At 33.1% G+C, this 26,227-nt stretch overlaps 1 protein-coding gene across 1 annotated transcript in view; it reads left to right on the plus strand.

The window, feature by feature from the left end:
* Positions 1 to 26,227, plus strand: part of LOC147077888 (uncharacterized) — a 525,490-nt gene that overhangs the window by 461,618 nt on the left and 37,645 nt on the right. The window contains exons 6-8 of the mRNA XM_085940151.1: positions 8,700 to 8,802; positions 11,728 to 11,817; positions 26,061 to 26,220. Of these exons, the coding sequence (XP_085796277.1) occupies positions 8,700 to 8,802; positions 11,728 to 11,817; positions 26,061 to 26,220 (353 nt within the window). The remainder of the gene's footprint in view (positions 1 to 8,699; positions 8,803 to 11,727; positions 11,818 to 26,060; positions 26,221 to 26,227) is intronic.

The following is a 26,227-nucleotide window of genomic DNA, read 5'->3' on the forward strand; positions in this document are numbered from 1 at the left end:
ACCTGTGCTCTCTGAATTTCATTTCAAAGTATTAAAAAATAACATCCACATGATTTTTTTCACTCAAAAAAGATTTTAAATGCGTTTTTCTTTATACTCTATATTTTTTTGCACAAGTGCCCTTTTGCTTTTGTGGCGACGATAATAATCCTCTTTTATGCTGTGTAACATTTACTTATACTGGCCACACACTCATTAATAAAATGGACACGTCAGCAGAATACCTTTGTAAAATGTGTCAAGTCTATTTTACAATATGCACCTTTGGCGCAATCTACGAAGAATTATTTTTTCAATCTGGAGGCTCTGGGTTCGATTATATCATAATATGTGTAATCTATACTATTTTTGTAATTATTTTACGGCTACTGTCATACTACTGTCATTCGACCTCATGATGTTTCCACCTCGTAACTTCAATCATCTTTTCTATCATATTTAGTATGTTTCTTAATATGTAACTTCATTTACATTATTATATATAGGCCAACTAAAGTTCTCCGCTCAGTTTAAAGCCTCTCTTACCTACAGCCTACATACACGCTTCATATTACAACAACCTTAGTGGCTAGGCCTGTAATTCCTGGCTACAGTCGGAAAATTTCACAACCATTTACGTAATAATTGTCTGCTGTTTATTTGTTAAATATATTACATTATATACCTAATGTTTTATACATATGCGTTAACATGAGATTTAACGATTGCATTGTCTATATCAGTGGTTGGAAAACTTTCGTGACAAAAGAGCTAATTTTCAAAATAAATAAGATCTCGTGGTTGGACGCCTTTTTTAACTTGTGATATATATAAAGAAAAGAACAATTGACTATAAAATTAGTAAAATTGTTGTCCTTTTAATATGATTAAAAGCGTTGAACATATATTACTAAATGTCGCAATGAAATGCAATATTAAATAAAATAAATGACTCATATTCTTGATTTTTTTTTAAATCAATCCACTGCTACTGTCACTCATTTTTGTGAGATCCTAATTCCTACGCAACCGATAGTTTTCCAGTCACTGATCAACAATATGAAATTGAACTACTCGTGCAGAAAATAAATGAGCCACAATTTTCACAAAAAAATAATAAACAAACGGTTCCTAAAGCCTGACCCGTGCTATACAATTTGAAATAAACATGTTTTAATATTTAACTTGATATCTTTTACTACTATGTAGATTCTTTTTGTCGTGCGAATTGAATTTTGTATGCAAAAAGACAAATTTAATCAACATTTCCCACGCTGAGACACAGTGTATGCATTTTATGTGGATTGGATGTTAGACTTTTTTTAATCCATAGCGCTGGTGTTTCCCAATCTTTGGTACACGTACCAATAAAACCCGTAAAAATATTTGACTAATCAGTAAATTTTTCCAATCTATATTCTTCCAATCTCCGAAATTCCAATCAATAAAAATAAATTTAAATAATATGCTACTGTAAACTGTACAACTGGACTGGACTGCCTCTAATATTGCTATTAACCGTCTCCCTTGCCCTGTATCGCCATTTAGACACACCGAATGAATGCCTAGAGATATTGTTTTACTCCGTCCCTCCGCGGTTATCGATATCGCATTTCATTTTTTTTAAATATCACACTGTACAGTTTACATACACTTAGTGATTAAACCGGCGCTACAGTTTTTACGGATTGGCTGAAGAATCTTTCCGAACATCCTGCGCCCAAACATCAGTGTCTGATAATCAGTGGAGCAAAGTCCATATTTTGTTTGGCCCTATCTTTGTTTTTTTTCTGGATAATCGTTTTCATTTCATTTTCGTCTACGTTCATTATGTCACTTGTTTCAGATCCTTAAAAGCCTTTATTGCAGCTAGCTCTGCTCCACAGTGTTAATAATACAATACTAAACTTGAAGAATTCTGATTACTCTCTTTAGACCGCCTGTTTAATCTAGACTTTTACGATAATCATATTTAGACAGACGTTGTACATTAAGTCTACGGAAAATTTTAGTTGACGTTGTTAATTAACGCCTTGCGTTAAGGTTGTGTGAAAATGCTACACCCTCCCTTTTCTATGCCCCCTCCTAATTCCACTCATCTAGTTTCAACCACTCGGGTTTTCTGCAATGCAATATTTTATGAGGGCATTTACCTAAGACGTCACTTAATTATATTAGAGGTTCTCAAAACTTTTCAATTAGTAATTTGATAGCATTGCGGTGAATATAATATTATTACATATTATTATACAATGCAGTCCTTGTTTCATTAGATTTGTTTTTCAACAACCCAATATTTTCTTTTATTATTTGTTTTGCCATTTTTAAAGTTAGCATATAAAGTTTATTCTAAAAGAACTATATTATGATGTATTTCAAAATAAGTAAATTGATGATAAACAATCATCATTTATTTTTAATTTTACAGAATTTTTAATTTTTAACCGAAAAAACATCTTACAAAAATATTTTTATTATTGAATTGGTAGGTATGTAAAATAACATTATTTTAATTATTATACAGTAACGAATACCTACCACCAAGGAAAGTTAATAGAGAAAAATATATTGTACCTACAAACGACATAACGTAGTAATGCCGACATCATTAGAAACTACTAAGCCAAATGGGAGCAAAGGACAATTTTGAACTGTTGGGAATTGTGGATCGTTTGAGGATCGTAAATAATCAACGTAGTTTTAATATATGATTAACTTTATTTATATTCAACTGCATGAATATTATTATACAGAGTTATTATAACAGATTACATTTTATATGAGCGTGTTACAACTGACCGAAGAGTACTAACTAGAATCACGCCGCACACGCAGGTGAAACATAAAACAGTAATTAGCATTTAGCAGCGTCGCGCAGCGAGTGCTGGAGTTAAACACGTATTTATTTTATTCTTATATTATTAATTATAATATTTAATTATGTTGTTATATTAGACGGCTATATATTAACATTAACAATTAATTCTGGGGGGCATAATGAAATTATATTATTATTGGTGATATATTTCACTTTACCAAAAAAAAGTTGCAACTTCGTCTTCAATGACTTTTTATTGATTGATTGATTGATTTTTAATTTTGATTTTTTTTTCAATCTCAAAATCTCGTTTTTGTCAAAATTCCCTTTAATAATGTCATACCCAACATAACCATCAAAATATATTTTTAAGAATTTTAAATAATATGTAGATATCGCCGATATAAAAAAATATGTCTAATTTTCAGATCTAAAGCTCCCAACCTGCATAATTTTTGTTGTAAAGCTTTGATAAAATAAACACTTCAAGTCAATAAATAAAATATGTAAAACTATTTTTATCCAATGCAGCTTTTCAAATAGTACCTATGTGCAAGTGATATACCTACTTTAAAATTTTACTGGACATAATATAATACAATATATTATAATAATAATTACATGTCTATTGAATTAAATAAGTGTTGTATGATATTGGGATAATTAGGTCAAACATGATAACCAGTTGAGAAAGTGTGTCTTAAGTCAGCAGAGTAGAGTGGAAGCCGCATTTCGGTGGTTCCCTAAAACGTACATCCATCACTATTCTACATAATTGTGCTCCTCAACGAGGCTACTGCTAACTCTTTCTAGCCAGGAGTTATCAAATATGTTGGAATAGAATACAACTTACACAATTTTCTTACTACCTCGTACTTTTAATAAAACAGATTTAATGTCAACACTTTTTAGTACACGTTCCTCAGCAAAACTGTTAATAATTGTGAATAAGGTGTTTTATCGCCCGGGGCACAAAAAAGAAAATATATGCCACTGACAAAGTACATAACTTCGATTACTATTTATTTACTGTCTCAGATTCACTTAATTCATCATCTTCATCATCAAAAAACTAAACCAAACGTTATATTAAGAGTGTGGTTGGCGTGATACGCATGAGGTAATCTTGGTACTGGTCTGATACATTTAAATATCAAGTAAAACTATGTTTCACGCTTTTTGACCGTGGTGTGAGCTTACGGTGAGCGCACATGTGCTCACGTGAGGTGTGGGTAATGAGTTTCTGACAATAATCGCAAGAATTTATACAATAATAAAATAATATGTATTAACATTTATAATAGTGCTTGTAGTGTGAGATGTCAAAAGAAAAATAAAATTGTAATATTTAGTCTAAATTCATTGTAATTATCATTACATACGCTACATTTTTAATTAAAATCAATTAAAAATCTCCTTTTCGCTGGATGTACAATTATTGTCTTGATTTATTTGCAATGCACGAGAGAAAACATACCCATGAAAATGTGGAAGAAAGAGGGAAACAGAGAATACAATATACCTACACGTAAAAATCAATTCCAAATTTGAAAAATAACTGACAAGCATATAAACGAATCGTTTATTTTAATCGGGTAATTAATAAAAACAAATGATAGGAATATAGTTTGACAGATGCTTATAGTGCAGTAGTGGCCTATGGAGTATATAGAAAATATTAACGATATTACAATAAATTTATCTGTGACAAATTGTCGGAAAGGTATAAAGAAGTGCATATCATATTATATGTTGTCAGAAAGGAAACAAGTTTTTGAAAATTTCAATTTCTGTAAGAATATGTTATATTCAGATTGAAGAGATTTCGGAAGTGGTTAATCGATGTGAAAGTATTTAAAATCAACAAAGTGACCTTCTGATATTTTAGAATTTTAAGGGAATGTTGCTGTAACCTATTGTAACATACACAACCAATAAAAAATAGAAACATTGTGGATGAGGCAGAACTATCAGCAAAGCGTCGAGCGGCCGAGTTCAGAAATGGCGTTCTCGGCAACTCGGGACACTACAAACAGTTGGCCGGGCTGACGCAGCAGCTCACAGACAAAATAATTTAGTCTAAAATACCAGAACAAATACAGGAAGAGATAATATATATTAAATGTATTAGAGAGGAGTAAACAGGCAGAAGAATTTAGATATATGGTTCTGCCACCTGATAATATTTGCAAGTTATTTAATAATACATATTATAATCAGTGATAATATACCAACATGATTGGCATTTCTGCCAGTATTCATAAACACGCTTGCGAATCCTACTCTCACAACACCTGCGTCATATTATTATCTTACACCTATCTCACGCGCTCACACACGAGACAAGGACGGTAGCTAATAAGTTGTGTGTAAATTTTAATTAATGTAACGCCGAGTGACGTAATTTGACGCGACGTCGAGACGTCACTCCGCCTGCGCCGCGGATCGGCACCAATTCATCCACTCTGCTCTGCTTGACACTCGGGAATTTAGATGGATACTGAGCTATCATTCCAAGAAAGCTACACTCCCAAACAATAACATTGTCAAGTCGCTTGATTAAAATGCCTATATAAATAGATGATACAATCTACTGTATTTTATATTACTCATTGTTCTGTGCTTGAAGAAATACACTTTTGGAGGTGAAAGAGTAGGAGATGAATGGATAAACCAGAGGTTTTTTGAGTGGAGCGAGAATTTATTGCTGCGTAAGTGGTATACAGGTGGTAGAAGAATAAATGAAGCAGGATAGATGATAGCGGTCCGTGGCTCGGTGAAAGTGAGTACTGTGCGGTGAGATACTGAGACTGAATCTGATGTTCCATCTTTTTTTTCTTACATTTTCTTTTAACTGAGACCTTGTGATGTCTGAGAGGCAGACCTCGGTTTCCTGACTATTATTTCTAGGGTTAGGTCTTGTGTCACATTAATACCCTTTCACACGGTTCATGTTCGGCTTGAAATTATGATCTTGTGTGAAACATTTTATAACATCAAAGATGTTCGCCCAGTCCCTAGGGTCCGGGTATACCCCGTTTTCTGTTTAAATATTCGATAAATTAAGCAAGCCATTATTGATGTAGGTTCCTATTGGCAATATACTTACTGACCGACGCACCGTTGCAACTTCGCGGCATTTTGATAACTAGGCTTTGTTGTTTGACCCTCATCGAAGTATGTTACACTTGCAGAATGTCTTGACTGTAGCTGAGGTGATGTGCTATACTTGTTTAACTCCCTGATCAGCACATTGTTGCAATTACGATGATATGACCTGGAGTAGTTGACCGCCATACACTCGCACATAGAGAATCAACCCAACATCACTTATTTTTATATTAAAAAATATTTTACATTGTATTGATACAAACTTTGCAGATAATTTACAACTTTCCATAGAAAGCATAGTTTGCCAAATTTTTGAAACAGCATTGTACACAAAATGTCATCACAGAGGAGAAATTATACATTCATATCAGTCCCCTAGCCACTTTGGGCGGCCTAACTCCTCTCTAGGAAGCTCCAATCCCGACTATACACCCTGACCAAATCATATGCATTTATTACACTATAATTTCTAAAACAAAACAGTGGTGAATATTTCTAAATGGTACGCAGGTACCACATTAAATGTCATTATCATTATCATTTGTATTCCCTGACCTTGAAAATGTATATTCACATACCTAGATTTTGATCTTGACTGCTTTAGTAGCCGGTATATTGATAATATAGTTATTTCAAGATAGCCGCTATAAAATCCAAGATGGACGCTGCAGCAGGTGGTTCTACCAAATAATATTGAAGCCATATGGAAGTAGGAAGGTACCACGTGAAAAAATGTGTTTTTCTCCAGTGTGTCGACATTTTTATGTTAAGCTGCCTGGCTAGAAGAGTGGTTATTTTATTTCATTTGTTTTTACCTATTCGTGGGATCATTATACAATTCTTCTATTTTGGCATATGTTAATTTTTATCTTACCAATTTCACTCGAAATTCTGCGGTCGTCATGCATCCCCTTCGCAGAACAGATGCGATTAACCTATTTTATAGCATTATAAAGGTTGATTTTTTTGTATTGTTTCATTTTTGTGAACGTGTTAAATAGATTCAAATTATAATTGCTTTTAATTTTTTACTTTCATATTAGATAATAACTTACTTTCTATTTTTTCTTTCTTGTAATAAAGACAAGTGTTTACCAATTCACTCCTATTCACGTATTCTTAGTATAGGTATAATATATATTATGACTGGTGAAATAGTTTTAAAAAATATATAATTAGACATTTTTAATACTGCTAGTGTTTCGTGTTTGCGTAGATAATCGCTAATCTTTTTATGTGCGACAGTTGTCACTTTTGTTTCAAATTCACCGCCAGAGAAGGCACTCTTTGATTCGGTATGCGTATGAAAATCAGCGGACAAATGCAAGTGTATTTAAATATTCCCTTAACTAAATTATAGATCAACCCCTTTTCTCTAATCATCTAATGTGTGAGTAAACATTGTATATGAATAGAGTGGTATAACATAAAGTTTACCATTGTCGAGTCGTACAGACTTAACAATTGAACTCAACGTCTAACAGTTTCATGTTACACGGTATATGTTACCACCGTTCAAGTAAACTTGAATGCTAATTGCTTTCTTGTACAGGTGTATCCACTTAAAATAGGGAGTTTGTTACCTGTAATAATTTCACGAAGATTATAAGAGAAAGACAAACACGTGTTGTATTAATTCTCAGCAACAACGAAATGGATTTTGCCAATATGATTATTATGATGACATAAGTGATATTATAGGACATATTATTATTATTACCGATTGTGAGTAAGTGGGAAGATTGCTAATTAACTTAATAAGATTATTTTGGATACGCTTCTATAATTCAAGGAGGAATATTCTTCAAAACAGTACGCTCTATTTTTTCCAGAGACACTAATTTCTATGCCCAATATCTTGAACAAAACACTTGTATGAATAATTTATTATTGTTGACCTAAACTAACGAGTCCAAAACGGGGTTTTACAAGGGGTTGTGTGACGCTTAGACGACCTTCGTTTAGTTGTTCCGGCGTCTTAAAACCCCAATAAATATTATATATAAATAATAATATAGAATATTGATATTACGTCAAACGGAAACAACGTCGAAATCCGTTATTTTAAAAAAAATAACGTTCAGATTGTACCATTCGTTTTTTACAGACTGAGCTAACTGGACGAAGACCTCCCCTAGCTCCTTCCTTAGTTTTAGAACGTCTATTTGGTCGTTTAGTGTCCATTAGGTACCACTGAATGACGGCATTCCAGTGGTTGTCCACTCGCCGATCAACATACCAGCCCAGAATATATGAAAATATAAGAGTGAATGTTGTATTACCAGATTTTTGGTTTTACGATAAATGGATGTTAGCCACTTGATTGCCATTAGGTCCATACTCTGGGTTCAAACAAACATTGAATAATAAATGTGAATTTTTACCAAACCTCAAATCCACGACATCATAGACCGACATGTTATCGCTAGGCCATCGTAGCCGTATTTTTTTTAGAATATTAAAAATTCTCGTAGATTTTCTTCTTATGGCTGTGATTTTTCCTTTTTCGGGAAATCTAACATTATTTATGCCTTAAAGATGTTTTAACCCCATCTGGTATATTATATTTATCAATGAGAGTTGGCACGACTGCTAGTGAACCGCACGTCTTCATAAAATTACGACTTTTGACAAATAATATGCGACACACCTAGCATCAACTTCTGGCACACCAGTGTATCGCGATACAGCGGTTGAGAATGGGTGATGTAGAGGCTCACATGCTCCGTTTAAGAGCGAACATAGTAATTTAAAAAACACTAATAAATAATGTGGTATGTTTGATTTGTAGATATCGGCACACGGCGTGGTGGTGACTGCTGCCCCTCACTCTGCAACGCCTCACACCCACGCGCATGTTATTTCGCAGAATGGAGGCCAGCCGCATTTAATCGGTGAGTAATTACACGCTTCATTAACAACTAAAACCAATATTGAAACACTCAATGCGATATCCTTACGCGCCATTTGCAATAATTATACCTGGCATACCTCTACATGTATGTAGATAATAATGTTGACTCTTGACAGTGTGTACACAGTGCGTAGACTATATATTACGTTTAGATTGAATTCGGACAGAGGTTCCCAACCTGGTGTGTGAGATGTTATATTTGGAGGGAACAAGCCGCCCTAGTAATGCGTAAGCAAGATCACAATATATTCAACTGATTTTCTCAAACCTTAGGTGTTTTTGTGATTATTTAACTGCTCTTCTCTATTGTTTATCCACAATATATTATAGCATTGGCAATTGACATGGAGTGCATTTAGGCGCTTGAATTGTATCTTCAAAAATGACCTCCCATTGTGTCATATACGTTAAGCGTTCAAGCAATGTATGCTACCACCACTAACGTATGCATGTGAAACACTGACACTCAATGTAAGAAAAATCAAAAAAACACGACTAGCTTAACGTGACATGGGAAGGTGCTTGTTGGGCATAACGCCTAAAGATCATAAAAGAAACCATTCGATAAGGAAGCAGGCAAGAGTACGCGATGTCATAAAGGTCTCTAAGCAAATGAAATGGCAATGATTCAGAGATATCGCTCGGCGAATAAACCAACAAAGGACAAATGCCGTCATACAAAGGTACCCAAGGGGTACTTAATTTCTACAGGGATGCTCTAAAACCCGCTGGATAGACGAGCTCATACAGTTCTGTGGATGTACATGGCAGCAAAGCACTAGGGACAGAGAAGAGTGGAGAGAGCTAGGAGAGGCTTTCAGCCAGCAGTGGATCGACCCCGGCTGTAGATGATGTTGTTGATACTAGTATTAGTAAGAAAAATAAATTAAATAAAAAAAGAAAAATTAGGTGCTATTATTTTTCTACTGCTTTTTCGTGTCATTTAATTCAGTGAATAAATACGGATATTTTCATTTCATTTCACAAAGTCGGTTTTTTTATTTATAGTCATTCATTCAACACATTAGTAAAAATTCTTTGAATCCAAAACCAAAATTTACCAAATACGGAATTATAACCCTCGATCCATAGGTTTAGAAGCAGAAACATCGCCAACGACGGGCATTATAATATGCAAAAAAATATATTTCCAATTTTTTCGTTGAAGGCAACATCATAATATTTCTCCATATTTTAAATATTTGCAAAAAAACACAAGATATGCATTCCGTTCGTCTAAAAATGATCAACTGTTTTTTGCGTCGAAGCGAAAATTTTGATTGGTGTGGAAAAAAATATTTTCCATGAAATATTTCAGCCGGTATTCTCATCTTTTCAGAAAAAATAATATATATTTCGGTATCGATTTGAATCGGAACAATTGGTTTACCTTTCGGAGTTGTTTTTTTTATTACTTTACAATAAATTACTATATCAGGCATAAAATATTTGAATTTATTTGACAAACATTTTTGACAAACATGTTGCTTTCGGAAAAAAATATCTAGCATTGAATTATAGAATCTATTTTACTCTTTTTTCTTTATTACTATCTTTATATTATTAACTTCGTGTCGGCTTTATATCAGTATTGAAAAGCGCCTTTTTACAGGGTAATACATAATTACGGATCTTGAGAGGAATTTTGTTTCATCTTCGGTATTTTACTGATAATCATAAAAATATACTATGGACCTGAAAAAAAGTTTTTATATACTCTGGGCGGTAACCGGACAAAACAGAACATCCGGTGGAAAAATAAGACATTCATTTTTGTCATATCTATTTATTATTTAAATACATATAAAAGTTAAGTTTTAATATTATAATAATCTCTGCACGTTGGCCATTTGGCGTAAAAAATTTTGATAATCATGCACAACTCCACAGAACTGTTAAACTTATTATTTCATTGTACCTAGTCACCCAAGCATTCTGAGTATACTAAATTGATCAAGACAAGATATACATAGCTTGCTGGTAATACCAAGTTGAGTCCCACTTAATTGAGCCTTTCCAGCGATTAGGAATACAGAAATAGGCGAAAACAGGCGTATTGAAAACCTGTGTTGTTAAAAATATATACAACATAATATAGATACGGCAATTTCGATATTAAATGTTATATTTTTCCTGAAATGTCATAGTTTTGTTTATCGGTATTATGTTTTGTCACTGTTTTGTTTCTACGTGTTATATTTATTCATGTAACCACGCTGGGCATACCGCCTACACTACAATTATTGATGCTGGTTATTTTTCTCGTGACAAATCTCCGCGAAATTTTAAATTTATAAAAAATAACTGGCTATGTTTTGATAAAATTTCCATGATGCTAATACTACTTATTTATTAACAGGCAACATTTGAAACAAGTTTTCTCAACTTCATAAAATATAGATACATAATGCAGTTCATTTAATATGATGTAGGGTATTAGGATAAAAACGGCATCAAAATGATATACATATGTTTTGACCAAAGATTTTAAATAACAGTTCGATAGAGCTTTTCTTAATTTATGTAATAAAAAAAAATTGAAACGAAACACTATTATTGTTTGCTACGAGGGTCCTAGCAACTAGATTGTTATTCACTCGCGTTGCTATGGAAATCAATATGTAAAAATGTCATTTCAGTTTTTCGATAATAAAAAAAAATAGTGACAGGCTTAGGCTTAGATTTACAGATATCAATTTATTAACATCCTTTCTTAAACATTTTATAAAACAATATAAGTTCATTTTAACACAAAGTTTAGCGTAATATATTATATTCGTATATATTTACAAGAAGATTTATAAATGGAATACAAATGCAAAAAAAAAAGATTTTTCAGACACCTACTGATATATTTGCACAAACATAAGGTTTATCTACTTATTATATATATATTTGTTCTCAGGAAGTCCAGCAGATGGGGTAGTTCCAAGTGGAGGACTTCATCCAGCCTTGAGAGGGCTAAAACAAAGCGCCATCCACGCTCTGCCATCTGGTAAGAATCCTTCAGTCTTTACTTTTTACCTGTAATACCTATATGATACTAAAATAATGAGTAGCGACATCTTTCTATATCACACTGTTGGTGAGTAGGTACATCTGCACGTGAGCACGTGTATTTACTAAAGCATTCTGTTCAATCTGCCGCAATAATTGCTATGCGCAACCGACGGGAAGTTGCATTGCATTACTGATCTGTTAATTACCAGTCCACTGGAGTAGTTGATATAAAAATACTTCTCTATTTTCTACGGAATGGAAATATCATAAACCACACGATTTTTTGATTAATCTAAAACTCAAGCCCTGGCTCAATTACTACGAATATATTATTATGTATAGCCAAATAAATAATAAGTTCAATATGCATAATAATAATCTCAGATATTATAAAAATCCATTTGTCCATTTCCGGTCATTTCAATGTTTCTCTTCGGTGTATGTAATTCTTTGATTTATTAATGCTTTATATTATTATGTACCTACACCAGTTATTGGGACCATTACTTATTCATTAATTTTTTTCTTATATTTATCATTATTGTATACTTACATGATTGGTCCTGTTGGTCTTTTTTGATAATAATATAAAATAATTACAAGATAAAAAGAACTTTTTATATACAACGTTTTTAAATTTTCGGTACTGTTCGGTTATACGGAATACAGCGGAAAACACATTTTAAAAATACCCGATATACTGGATTATTTGTTAGTTTGGGTTAGTTTAGGTTAGGTTAGGTTGGATTAGGTTAGGTTAGGTTAGGTTTGGTTAAGTTAAACTAACAAATAATCCAGTTTATCGGCTATTTTCAAAATGTGTTTTCCGCTGTATTCCGTATAACCGAACAGTACCAAATTTTCTGTTGAATCATATAAACTTGACTTGACTAGCTTAAACGATCAAAAAAAAATTGTATTTGATAGAAATACGGAATAATGAAATGTCATTCCATATTGATTTCCATAGTACCGCACGTATATATTATTAATAATTTAGTTGCTAGGACACCCTAGCAAACAATAATGGTATCGAAATAACTTTTTATACAAAACACAATTAACTAAAAATGAATCCAATCCAAAAGGTGGTCAAAAGTATTAAAAAAATGCATTATATTCTAAAAGTTTCAAATGTCTAGCTAGTCGGTAAGTTAGTTAAAAATCGATTGCAAGATTTGTATCGGACAAATAAGAATACGACCTAAGAAAAACGTTGTAAAATACTACCACATTACTTTTTTACATACCTACCTACTTAATATATATTAATTATTATGTACTTGGGCACTATCGTGTGTCCATTAAACGGTAAACGGCTTTTTCATTTATGTCCCGTACATCCAGAGACTTGATATTCGATTATTCGATATACACGTGCTGCTAATGCGGTAACAATATTATATTATGTTAACATTTTAAGGCGGCATAGTAATAAACATGGGGTCACCATCCTACGTTCTTATATATATATACTATCTAATAATTTTAGATAATATAAGAGAAAGGGTAGTTTATAATTTAGGTTCTCATTTCACTAAAATGAAAAACACTGCCTTTTACTTAGCAGGGCAGTATAACCATCTCTAATATATTCCTAATGTTCAGTTTTCAGATATGATTGTAAGAAAATATGGGTATTTTCGATTCATTTAAAAAAAATGCACAAATTTATATCATATTTATTCGACTCGACAGTCAACTGATGCAATGATCAGAGAAACACTCATCTGCTAGGATAATGTATTTCCGTACTGAATAATAATATATATTTACATTTAAACTTTTAACTACCTGATTTCTTAATGGCGTGTATTTTTAAAGTAATTATTAATAGACAATTTTGAAAAGTTTTTAAATTTCAAGTGTCAGTATTTTTACTCATTGGTAAGTCAGTGGCTATTTTTCAAAACTGGACATGTCCACTATTCACTCCTCAGAGATAAATGAACTTTTCAAATAAAAACACAGAGTGAAAATACGCACCCGACAAAAACCAAACTGTCAGATTGTAAGACAACATACTTGGTCACGTGACTCAATACAGTCCCGCCATTAGCTGAAAGTGACATGTCTCATTAAGAATGTCAACAACGTTGGACGTGTCCCTATTTGAATGTCAACCTACTTTTTGAAACCTCATTTCAATATGAAATTGGTGTTTTGTGGCTATTTTTGAAAGTCAACAAAGTGTGTATGAGGTTATAGAATGATATTCCGATAATAACTCATATATGGAACATGTCCAGTTTTGAAAGTTAACCAATGAAGTATTTATTTCGAAGTGTCAGAATAAGGGCGCCAGTTTAAATGTGGAGGGTAAAATAATGTTTGAGCGAGTAATAATATTAAAAATCGGTTGGAAAACTAAATAATAATTATTTAAATTACGTGTGACAGTATATAAAACATATACCCTTTATTATTATGATAACTTGACGAGAAAACAACTTTATATGGGATTAATAACAATTTAAGGTTACCATCCTCGCACGTAAAGGATATTAGTATATGCTCGCACACCAAATTCATGAATATTCGGTACAAAAATAACCATTATTATGGTACTCGTATTAAAAGAACACCAACTCAGAAATTACCTAATCGAAGATGCAACAAAAAGACGTATATGAGCACATCACACATGGAAGACAGATAACCTCAATTCCGTTAACTTTAAACTCAAAATATAGTAAGTGATATTTGACAGTTTATAAATATTATAGAAATTAAAAATATATTAAACTAGTTTTGTCAAAACCTATTTACTTGCTGTTGATATTAAATTATTCCCAAAGATGATTAAAATACTTTTATTAAGATACTTCCTGTTTTTTATATTTATACTTACCGAATAATTAGAAGCTTTTCTCAATGTCCAAATAAAGTATTATTTCGAAAAACTGTGTTCTTTTCGGTAACAAATCGTTTACCCCACCCAGCAAGCACTATTCGCCATTGCTTCACGGAGAATAGGCTTAACAATTACACACCCTAAAAGTTTTATTTACCTTCACTATATATGCGTGTATGTAACAAAATAATTCTATTGCAGGGAAGTTAAGAACTAATACTATGATGAGGCTATAGTATAGGTCACCTCGAACGATTTATGAGGCAACTGCTTGGACTATAAAAGCTGGCTTCCTTCGGCATCGTGTTCATAATGCTTCGAAGGAAATTGTGTTTGAGATGAGGTCGGGTTTCGCCGGCGCCGTTAAATACAGGCTGTCATCGTTTGATGGTTGGCGTCTTGCTATGACAAACTATCTACGGATAGGACACGTTCAAGAAATATTTCCTGTTTTTTACGAACACTGTATTGACTTCACTAGTATTATAAACATCGGCTAGTATTCCTGCAGTTTTTTTTGTTATCTGTATATTATCTGAGGGACTATACGCCAGGAAGTAATTTATTGTTTAATAACTTCAACATTCGTTTTTTTTTCATGCGAAAAAAAACGTAGATTTTTTTTTATTATTTATGGATGAAAAATATTTTTACGTAAAATGTCTTTTATTTTCGAATTCTCAACGTCGAACTCTAGTCACATCATTTTCTTAAACAGCTGTCAGTATTTCTGATTGTAGACTGTAGACTTTTTTTACTGTTAGAGTAAATTTGTGTACACAATATTTTGTATTGCTTTTAATGACACAGAAATTCTTCAATATCGCAATAAGTAGATAATTCTTTTATATTATGACGTAGATGTAAAAATTGTCCTAGTATCCCTATATATTCACACCATACATGTTTAGTATATCATTATATAACAAAAAGTATAATAGGATGAAACAAGCATGACCACAATTTACGATTCAAGCAAACTTCGTCCCTACAGTATTTAAGTTAAAAGGAATTTACGCATTCGTTAGATGGTTAGATTAAATGTCCAAAAGTAAATATTTACACAGCTCCTAATTCCCGCACAACCCGCATAAATTATCTTGCTTGAGAATTAACTTCATATACGTATAGGAATTGTTATAGTTTCTTATAAAATGTCACATAATTAAACATAATATATTCCCTAACAATAGTAGTTTGAGTTACAATAATGACTAAAGCAATTCTTCCCAAACGTATAATACGCTATTAACTCCTTTCCTAGATGCCTTTATCTATCAAAGTTTCTTACATCTTACATGGAATTAAGCACACAAACTGGTTACATGTAAGTTGTACATATGCAGTTCATCATGGGACACTTATTCGTGCGCCGCAGTATGTGAAATATGAGTTCGTATAACATTTTATCAAATTACGAGTTCTTCGTTGAACATTTCACCGTGGAATACATTTGTACGTATCTTACAAAATGCGGCGATAGTTTGCAAATAGTACTGTTCCAATTAGATCAACCTTAACCTAACCTAACCTAGTAAATATATCTCATAAAATTCGTCACATGTTGTAGCATACGTACAAATATACTCCACGGTGAAATGTTCAACGAAAAACTCGTCATTTGATTAAATGTTACACGAATTCATGTTTCACGTACTGCGGCGCACGAATAAGTGTCCTGCGGTGAACTGTTTACGTACAAATTTCCGTATACGACTATATCTAACTATATCATATTGAAAACAATTCGTCTAACTGCACCTGGTATTGCTCATTTGAATTCGGCCAGAACTTACGAAACCACATTCTAAAAATCTTAGAAAATACCGGTCTCCACAATATAATATGTATTATCTACAGCAGTGGCAAAGACTCCATACTAGGCGATTATTTATTAAAACCTACCTTTTTTATAAAAATATTTTAATTTGCCAACGACATCTGTCGTATATGTAGGAGAGTAGGAATGTATTTATAATAAATACAGATAACAACACGTCAGTTAAAAGTTTAAAAGAATATGCCACATATTCTGTCTTTAACAAATAATGTGTCTAATTATTTGCCGGGAAAAGTGTATGTTTTTTCTGTATGGAGTTTATATCACGTGACCTCAATAATGTCTGGAGCATTGCATACAAAACGATAGACTAATGTATAAGCCTAAATGTTTTTGTAAAATATATTATTACAATAATTAATAATTAGATAGGTAAATTAAAAAAATCTATGGTGTTCAAGCACATATAAATAAATATACTTAGATTGTTTTTAAAAATAAAAATAAATTTTAAGTACCAAAATTATTTTTGATGTGTATAAATGTTTAGGAAAACGCATAATAATTTAAACTCGTCGCTCAATTTTATGTCGTCAGTGAGCTATTGGAACTTCATCGAATTAATGTGTAGGTACTTGTTATTTACCGTAAGTATACCTGACAAGTGTGTTCTTTTTCTCTGATCTCCACAGCCTACCTCGTTGAAAAAGTCACCCTTCGCCACTGATCTATAGTGGAAATAATTGTCTAATGTGACAACATTCAGACAACACCAGACTTAGATCATCTGTCAAATTATATGTTTTATAATCGATATACATATAGTCGCAGTTAATAAATGGAATGTTTGTAAAATTATACAATTAATTTATCATACAATTTTATATCGTCAGCTATTTTATCATGTCAAAGCTATTGAAGTTTTATCGATATCGTATGTCGGTATCCTATTGTTATATGTATTTACAACTATTTTACACCCGTAAGTACAACCGCGCGAGTGTAAACTATTCTTTTCGGTTACCCCATCGTTTACCTCTATCCAATGGATAATGATAATATTATATAGTGTGAGAAGCGATAAATTTATCATTAAATCTACGGCACTTTCACGTTTACGGTATTCGTTTCCATTTGAGTGAGAGATGCGCGGTAAAAGAATTCACGTGTGAAGTCACGTGACGCGTTACGTGTTACGTGCTACAAGGCGCTTATAAAATGCCACGCGCCGATAACCCTTTCGACGTCCCTCGAAACGTTTCGCTAAAATCACTTAAATGATTTGGTCGGGTCGCCTTAACGAATGCGATCCTGGAACCGTGGTTAGATGACTCATAAATTTAATTAATTAAACAAACCCCAATCGGACTAAGTATGTGATGCAATGAATAATGCTTATAGAAAAATCTTAATTATTCAGACATATTCAAATTATGTAGGTATATTTAACATAAACACTTCAGCTGCATGAAATAAAATATAGTGCCGGGTACTCATATCTATTTAAAATTCAGAATTATGTATATTTAATAAAGAATGTTTTAAAATCTTGTAAATTATTCGTGGAATACTATATTTGGATACTTATTATATCAGTCAACATTGCTGCGTATTATTGTTAAATTGAGTCTATTGGTTTCAAAGATGGTTATCTATATAAATAATCATTTCAAGATTACCACAAAAATCCGTGGAGAACATTCAGTATGGAAAAAGATTATTTATTTGCAACAAAATATTGTACATAAATATTAAAAATATCAGGAAAAGAGAATCGCGAAAAAAAATAATGACCTAGTTCAAGTTAAAATTGTTATAAAACATGTTTAAATTGATCTAAAACTATGAAAAATGATAGCTGACAATATAATCGAATTGGCAACAAACAGAATCATGAGAAAATATTATGGTGAAGTTGACCGACTTTGAAACTTATTGCATTTATCAAATTTGAATGTTTGATAGATATGTCAATATTGACGTTTTAGAATAAATTGCATATATTATTATGTGTGCTAAATCTTGGAGGCAAATTCAAGTTGCACTTTTTAGTTGCACAGTGCAACACTACTAAGAGGGCCTGTCAATAGAATTCAGAATAAATTAATGCAAGTTAATACAATTTTTCGATACTTTTATATTTTAATTAATCAATACGTAGGTATCTAAAAAAAATATCCAAAACGATGTATGTATATTACTGTTTTCCCAAGCTTTGTATTGTCATTTTATATTGAATTTTATACTAAACGTTTTTTTATTGTTTTTCAAATAGCAATGACTGAAAAATCATAAAAGTTAAGCCTAAAACTCTATGGTGAAAGTGATCGTTAAATCATGCATATAATCGAAGAGATTTAAGGACCAGTTCAATTTTTTAGTTACATGCGGGCAGAAGATGTACGACGATCGTTATAAAAAGATTCCACTTTATTTTTAATGAAAAGCATGCGCTCTGTTTAAAAAACCGCCATCGATCACGACCGCGTGTAGAGACGTGCCCGGGATTCAACGGTTTAATGTGATTGGTATGTTCGCAGTGAAAGGGTTAAAATGAGAAATCCCCCCGACCCTCCTTTCAACCCGCAAAAGCACTCGAAGCAGATAAAACGCCCGCCACTAAAATGCGCCGTTAAAGAGACGAAAGGTCGCATCCCCCAGTATCGCCCTGGTATCGCACTCGCCTCGCCCCGCACAGCCTCCGAACGACTCGCAGAACCTACCGCGCTGACCACTGCCTTACTCGAAAATCTCTGAATATCTTTTGACGGTTATATATTATTGGCTATAAGGAAAAGCCGTCAAAAGATATTCAGAGATTTCCTTGCAGCGAACTTGAACATCTTTTTCAACGTTTATACACTGAGCGTTAAAGAGTGGGTCTATTTTTGGACCCCGCGTCGGTTGCAGTACGACGTTTAAAAGTAATTTTTGAGACTCGTATACTTGAGGCTGTATGGATACTATCCGTGGCTTTATCCTACGAATCTTCCTTTCTCTGTAGTACCTAATGACCTGTGTATCTCTGATAACTATCTTAGAAATTTAGAGCATCAGTTATTTGTTCTTCCAAGGTATGGAACTGCTAATTGAGAGGGAAATAACTGTATTCAACCAAATTGCTTCGGATAGTGATATATCCCACCTACGTGAGAATGGGTTTAATTGGACGTTATTTTATAAATTTTTAAAATAGGGTCTGTTTTAATATCGACTATTGTTTTGTTTCTTCATGTCTTGTTGTAAACGTCTCGAATTTGAAATTTGTAAAGTTCACTATACTTGAGCAGCAAACATTCAAAAAGTGATTTGTCACACATTTTGAAAAATGCTGTTTATTGTCAATTCATATTGAAATCTATGAAAGGAAACCAGAATCAGTGTTCAAAGAACGTTTTATCTTATAAAAAATTTATCCTAAAAATGACACATTCAAGCAAACCATGATTTCTCCAGCACTCGATTTCAATCATACATTGTTTTGTCCTATTAACCAATCACAGCGTAGGAGAAGCCACATTGCATATGTGACTAATCACATTTTGCACGGTAGCTGTGAGCTGTGACTTCAGTGACAGTATTGTTTAAAGAGGTTGTGTTTTCAACAAGATGTTAATAAAAATTAAATTTACTATAACAATTTACGATGCAAGAAGATAGTGTGGACCATATCAAAGTTGGCCAAGCCAATATTGCTCTAGAAAAAGGATTTCTACAGGTGGGAAACGATCTGAAGCAAAAAAAAAGATATTCTATACCACATTTTTATACCTGGATAGAAGAAAAAGCTGGGAAAGGTAGTTAAGAAATAACTTCAGCTTTGCTGCACCATTTAAGAAATATGGATTTCCAAGGGAAAATATTACTTCGACTGTTTTGTGATGGTTGCATTGCACAAATGTTAAGAAAAAAGCAAACTATTTTGACACCGGAGGAATACCAAGAAGTGTGTAAACGAATCGGCCCAGTAAATGTGCTGGGTGAAGACTGGAACATAGTGGACACTAAGTCCCTGAATAAACTGTATAAAGACTTGTCATCCATTAGTGATTTAAAACGATTATCACTAAGAGTAGAAATAATACCACGTAGCCAAAAACGTGTACTGGTCAAAGGAAATACACATTTTCATTATATTATATAGCCCGGAAGAATACAGTTACTTGGTGAAGAAAGGTATATCTTATTCACATTTGCAATGAGTGCAACCGGACACGTTGCCCTTATCACATTTCATATCAGAAGAGAAGAAAAATGATGTAAAAGTAATGTTTGGCGACTGGAAGAATCTCGGAGATGGAGGACTAGAATGGTACAAAAAAAAACTTTTTGATGAACCATCGGTCAATATAAAAGAGCAGGAGGTCATATGTGACTGTGTGGAGCCAGAACATTTTACTATTTAACAATCTGTACATAATATTATACAATATGCTCCCTAATACATTTTATTAAAATAATATATGATATAAATGAAATGCCTTGATTTTCATTCAAATGATATTTTGTCCACAAGTTTCATGCAAATCATGTTTTGTCCAAATTTCAAATCAAAATATGAACCACTTCCATGAGTTTTAGATTATACAAAATACGAGGATTAAAATTCCTTTATTAAATAGTTTTATAATAAAAAAAACCATTTTGAGTACATAGGCTAGGTTATTAAACAATATGTTTTTCGTGATTATCTCAGCTCAATATCTGTGTGACAAATCACTTTTTGAATGTTTGCTCCTCACTTATGTAAATACATTTTTGAGTACTGCGTGTTGCAAACATTGCAATAATTTATGTAACTAATTAATTATCGCAGTTTAGCAACATTTATAAAGAAATAATCTCTCATATGACTACGTTCAAAGATTTAGAAGGACACTCGCTACTTATTCATCAGCTCGGTTAATTGTTTTACATTTTACATATTCGCTTATATGAATCACATCAATAAGAACTTTCGCTTGAAACTAATTACGTGCGTCCAACGCAACTATTGCGTTGTCCGTTAGATGGCCATTAGATATAATTATCATGTTATTTAAATGTGGTAATTAATTAGTAATTAACAGATCCGCAGTGAATGAGTTAAAAGAAATTGACACATTTAAGGGTGTTTCATATTAAAAATAGACTTTTCCTTAAGTTATTTTTGACATAATTTATATACTTGATCAATAATTTTATAGTATGTTTCTCACGTTGTTATCTTACGAGCTGAATAATAAATCGATTCGTACCACTCTAGAGAATTGCATTATATGTCATAGTATGTTTAAAAATTCTTGTATTTTTTACCGATTAAGTAAGTTGAACTTTAAAAAAATGTTTAGAATCAAGTCCATGTCACTGCTTTGTATAATATATATGCAGATATAAAGAGGTACCCATGGGGGCGTGGTCACGACTTTTGACTAATTTAGTTTTATATTGGTACATAATATTTTATGTAACATCAAACTGATTTTCACTTCATCGGTTTTTCACTGTGTTCTTAGATCGTAGAAAATTTCCCCATTTTGGGAAAGTCGAATGAAAAATTGTGGAAAATTGCACACTGCAATCACCAACCGATGCTAAAAACAATCCACCTTCTTAAAATTTTGTCATAATATTCCATATTCCATTCCAGTCACATTTTTATACACTTTTCTTGATAATGACGTATTCTTTCCACTCACCTATAACCAAAAATATTGCTTGCATGGCATTTTTTATTACAACGTTTTTATTAGCTCGTATTCTAGTTTTTTCGGTGGTTGTTTATCCAGTACAAATCTTGCATCGATTTTTAACTAACTTCATTTTTTTCTTCAATTTAATTAACTTTAAGTAGAATTGAATTCACTTTCAGTTAATTCTGTTTTGTATGAAAAGTTATTTCGGAAGAAATCCGTAAAAAGTAAAACACTATTATTGGCTGCTAGAGGGGTCTGGGGTCCCAGCAACTAAATTATTAATATATACGTGCGTTACTATGGAAATCAATATGAAATGACAATATGACATTTCAGTATTCTATGATCGTTTAAGCTAGTCAAGTCAAGTTTATATGATTCAACAGAAAATTTAAAAACGTTGTATATAAAAAGTTTTTTTTATCTTGTAATTATTTACTATGCATTAAAAACGTTTCCTTGCGGGATACTGCATATTTGCATTTATATTATTTTATCTATAACTAGCTGACCCGGCAAACTTCGTACCGCCTCAGAATCAATAATCTTGTGTTAACTTATTAGCTGAATTAAATTCAGTTTTTTATTAAGTTAAAATGAATACTCAAAATGAATAAGTTCAATAAATGTGCAAAAATCAAATCAAAATGAAAAGTATTTTAATTATATTGAACTGTACACACACGATGACCGCGTGGATTAAGCGCCGGTCTATAGTGTCGAGGGTCCCAGGTTCGAATCCTGGGTCTGGTAAGTTCACATATTGTAATTCAATTTCAATTCAATGATGACTACCGAGTCAACCTTCAGTCGTAAATTGTGCGGTGGCAAGCCAGGCAGATCCAATGAGTTTAAAAATTCAGTTGGATAGTTGGTTGATTCGTCTTCGTTTGTTACACAGTCGATAGATTTGAAGGAATGCAGTGGACCAACGATTTGATTTTGAATTGTGAAGTTTAAGTGATCCACATCTTTGTTTTTTACCGCAAGAATGCTCGTTCACTCAACCAATTGTCATGTTTGTGATTAGCAATGATGTTTGGTAACACTTTGTTGATGAGTTCGTCCTTAGTTAAATTTAGAAAAATTCAGCGGAAACGAAATCAATCCGCTCGATTCATCAACAGGAACACGGCCGTTACCGATAGTCATCAATTGCTTGGAGAAATCTTTGGCAGATGGATCGTTTAGCAATGCAACTCGCATGTTTGTCGTCAGCTGAAGTGTCTTCACATAGTACCACAGAGTCGATGATTTGAGGCAAGCATTTATTTCATCAGCAGCGGTCGATCTTGGAATGACTGGTAGTGTTTGGAGAAAATCGCCAGATAGTAGAACCATTGCGCCTCCAAAACTTCTTGAGTCATGGCGCAGATCTTTCATAGTTCGATTCAGTGCTTTCAATGCGCGTTTGTGCGCCATTGTGCATTCATCCCAGGTGATGATTTTACTTGCTAACAAAATGTCGGTTTTTCAGTCGGCAATTTCAACGCTGAATGAGGCGTTCGGCATCCTTCTAACAACGTGGTCGCTATCCCAGAAGAAGCAACTGCTACAGAATTTTCGGATCTCGCACGAACAGTAGCCAAAATCAATGACATGAGGAATGTCTTCCCAGTTCCATCAGGCGCGTCGAGGAAAAATAAGCCACCATTTCCATCATCAATTGCCTTCATTAACGTATCGTACACTTCCTTCTGTTGAGGGTTCAACAGTGGTACATTCGTTCGAACTGATTGGTTCAATGCATCTCGATCATATTCACGATCACGTTCCAATTCTCGATTGAAAGCGTCGTTCATTCCACGATGTGGCGTTGGCATTCCTAACTTGACTAAAAACCTACCGCACATGAGGTAACACATGTATTCGATCAAAAGCAAAGCCTGGTTATGTATCTCCTCATTCACCTCGAGATCGGGATTCCCTGAACTGACACGAATTCGATGTAAAATGTCTTCTGACATGTCATCCTTGTATTTGTTTTACAGTTCAGGTGGATTCGATGGGAAGCATGTCGAAATAATGATAGTAAATAAAGTGCGTATCTGACTTAGTGATGCAGAAACAATTGCTTCAGCGATTGTCATATCGCAATGAGTATCGTTTTCAAGCAAATTGAGCTGTTGACATGAAGCACGAAATGTTGGGCACACCACACCATTGTCGGTTAGACATTTCGACTATCATTCTTTCTTTTGTTTGTTTGTTTCTTGTTTATTGTTTCTGTCATGTATCAGAGATGGCGTTGTATACGGATTTAAATTTTTTGTGATTTTCTTTTATTTTTGAATGCGCGAATGGTTCATTGTTCAAAATGTATGAGAAAATTTATTTTATTCATAATTTTCTTTTCCGTGAATTTTTCCGATGTTTTAATAGTTATTCTGCTATTCGGGGCTGAGACAAATCCAACAAATCAAAGATCGTAAAAATCGGTCCAGCCGTTCTCGAGTTATAAATGGTGTAACTAACCCGACTTTCTTTTATATATATATAGATTAGTTAACCGTTTAATCTGGTTGATTGAAAATTCGTATGTTTGCCTAAATGTGGAAATTTTTAGTATAAAATGGGAAATTTCAGGACTCTTTGTACGAAACTCTATATCTATATTATGTTATCGGGCAACTAATGAAGTATAGATATATTCTTAAAAAATAATATTTACGTAATATTAGTTATACGAACCTTGGATGTTTGGGATTTTCAGCATGTATTGGCCGTACGATACTGAAAACTGCTTACATTCTTTGTACGCAAGTACTTACGTAATTTTGGGTGAATTTCGTTTTTAAATTGAAACTCCGTCGTGTCGTACATCATGTTATCACGTGAAACGGTGTTCGACCGTCACCTCAATACGCCATATCAACATTTCTATCTAAGTTTCCATCTATATTCCGGGCTGGATACAATAATAGCGTGTGAAAGATTCCAGTCTCGTCAATCAGTGTTTCGATCAATAAATACCTTCGCGCCATTCGAGACTTGGGACGCTTTAAATGAAACGTTGCGATAGTTCCGTCGAGGGTTTTCCCCTAATAATAATTTCCCGCGCGACAGATCACTCATTCGTGAATTCACGCCCCAATAAAACGGAAACTATTTTACAAAATGAGATGAAAAGGTGCCTCAAATCTCGCCACCCCGTCCCACCACAGTAAGTTAAACCGATGCCTCGAAAGATTTATTTTTCACCTCTTAGGTTTATTTTTATATTATTTTTGGATCGTGTCACTTGAATTATTATATTATTATTGACATGGTAACATTTTGAGATTTTTTCTTAGCAGAGACGTTTTAGGAATAATGTGAAAAAAGTTGTTGAGCTATTAATACCTTATAATATGTAACAAAATTGAACTTTTGTAAGAAAGACAAAAAAACTGGTTTACGGGTAAAAATACTTTATTTTTAAGTCTCTAAATAACTAAGTGACTTATTTAAATACAAATAGTGGGTGGTGTTTTTCGAATATTGATTGTTTTTATTAGCTCCGACGTACATTAAAGGTTTCTATAATAAATTATGTTTTATCGTATAGAGAACATTAACTATTTCACTAATCTATGGGGTCTAATATAAACGAATAAAAAATATAAGAAAAAACATTTTAAGAAAACTGTTACATCAGAGGTATTAAAAACCTAGTGATCATTTTTTTTTAAAATAGGCGTAGATTTCACCTTACAAAGATAGGATTTTAGGGGTTTAAATTTTGATTCATTCAAAAGACCGTACTTAATGGTATACAAAACCGCAGGATTACCACACCTGTACAAAAACCTCACCGTCAATGGTTGTATTTTAAAAAGAATTGTATGTATGTATTCCTTTTTTTAATTACACTGATATCCAATGTACTTACTTTCTAAATTCATAATTTAAATATTGTTTTAATTCTAATGGTTTTGTATGTTTTATAGCTGTGAGCGCAGTAGCAATGGGCCGTAAGCGACCACTCCTGGCTGGAGGTCCGCGGTCCTGCATGAGCCCCACAAAGAGAACCGTGATGGGCCTCTTAGCGAGGGCGCGGGCTGCGCAAGCAAAGCACCTGCCCTCTGCCGCTTTCAGACCCTCACCTGAGTAAGTA

Source organism: Rhyacophila brunnea, unplaced genomic scaffold, assembly GCF_057557595.1.
Source record: "Rhyacophila brunnea isolate RB1 unplaced genomic scaffold, BYU_Rbru_1.0 scaffold_12, whole genome shotgun sequence".
Lineage (NCBI taxonomy): Eukaryota > Metazoa > Arthropoda > Insecta > Trichoptera > Rhyacophilidae > Rhyacophila > Rhyacophila brunnea.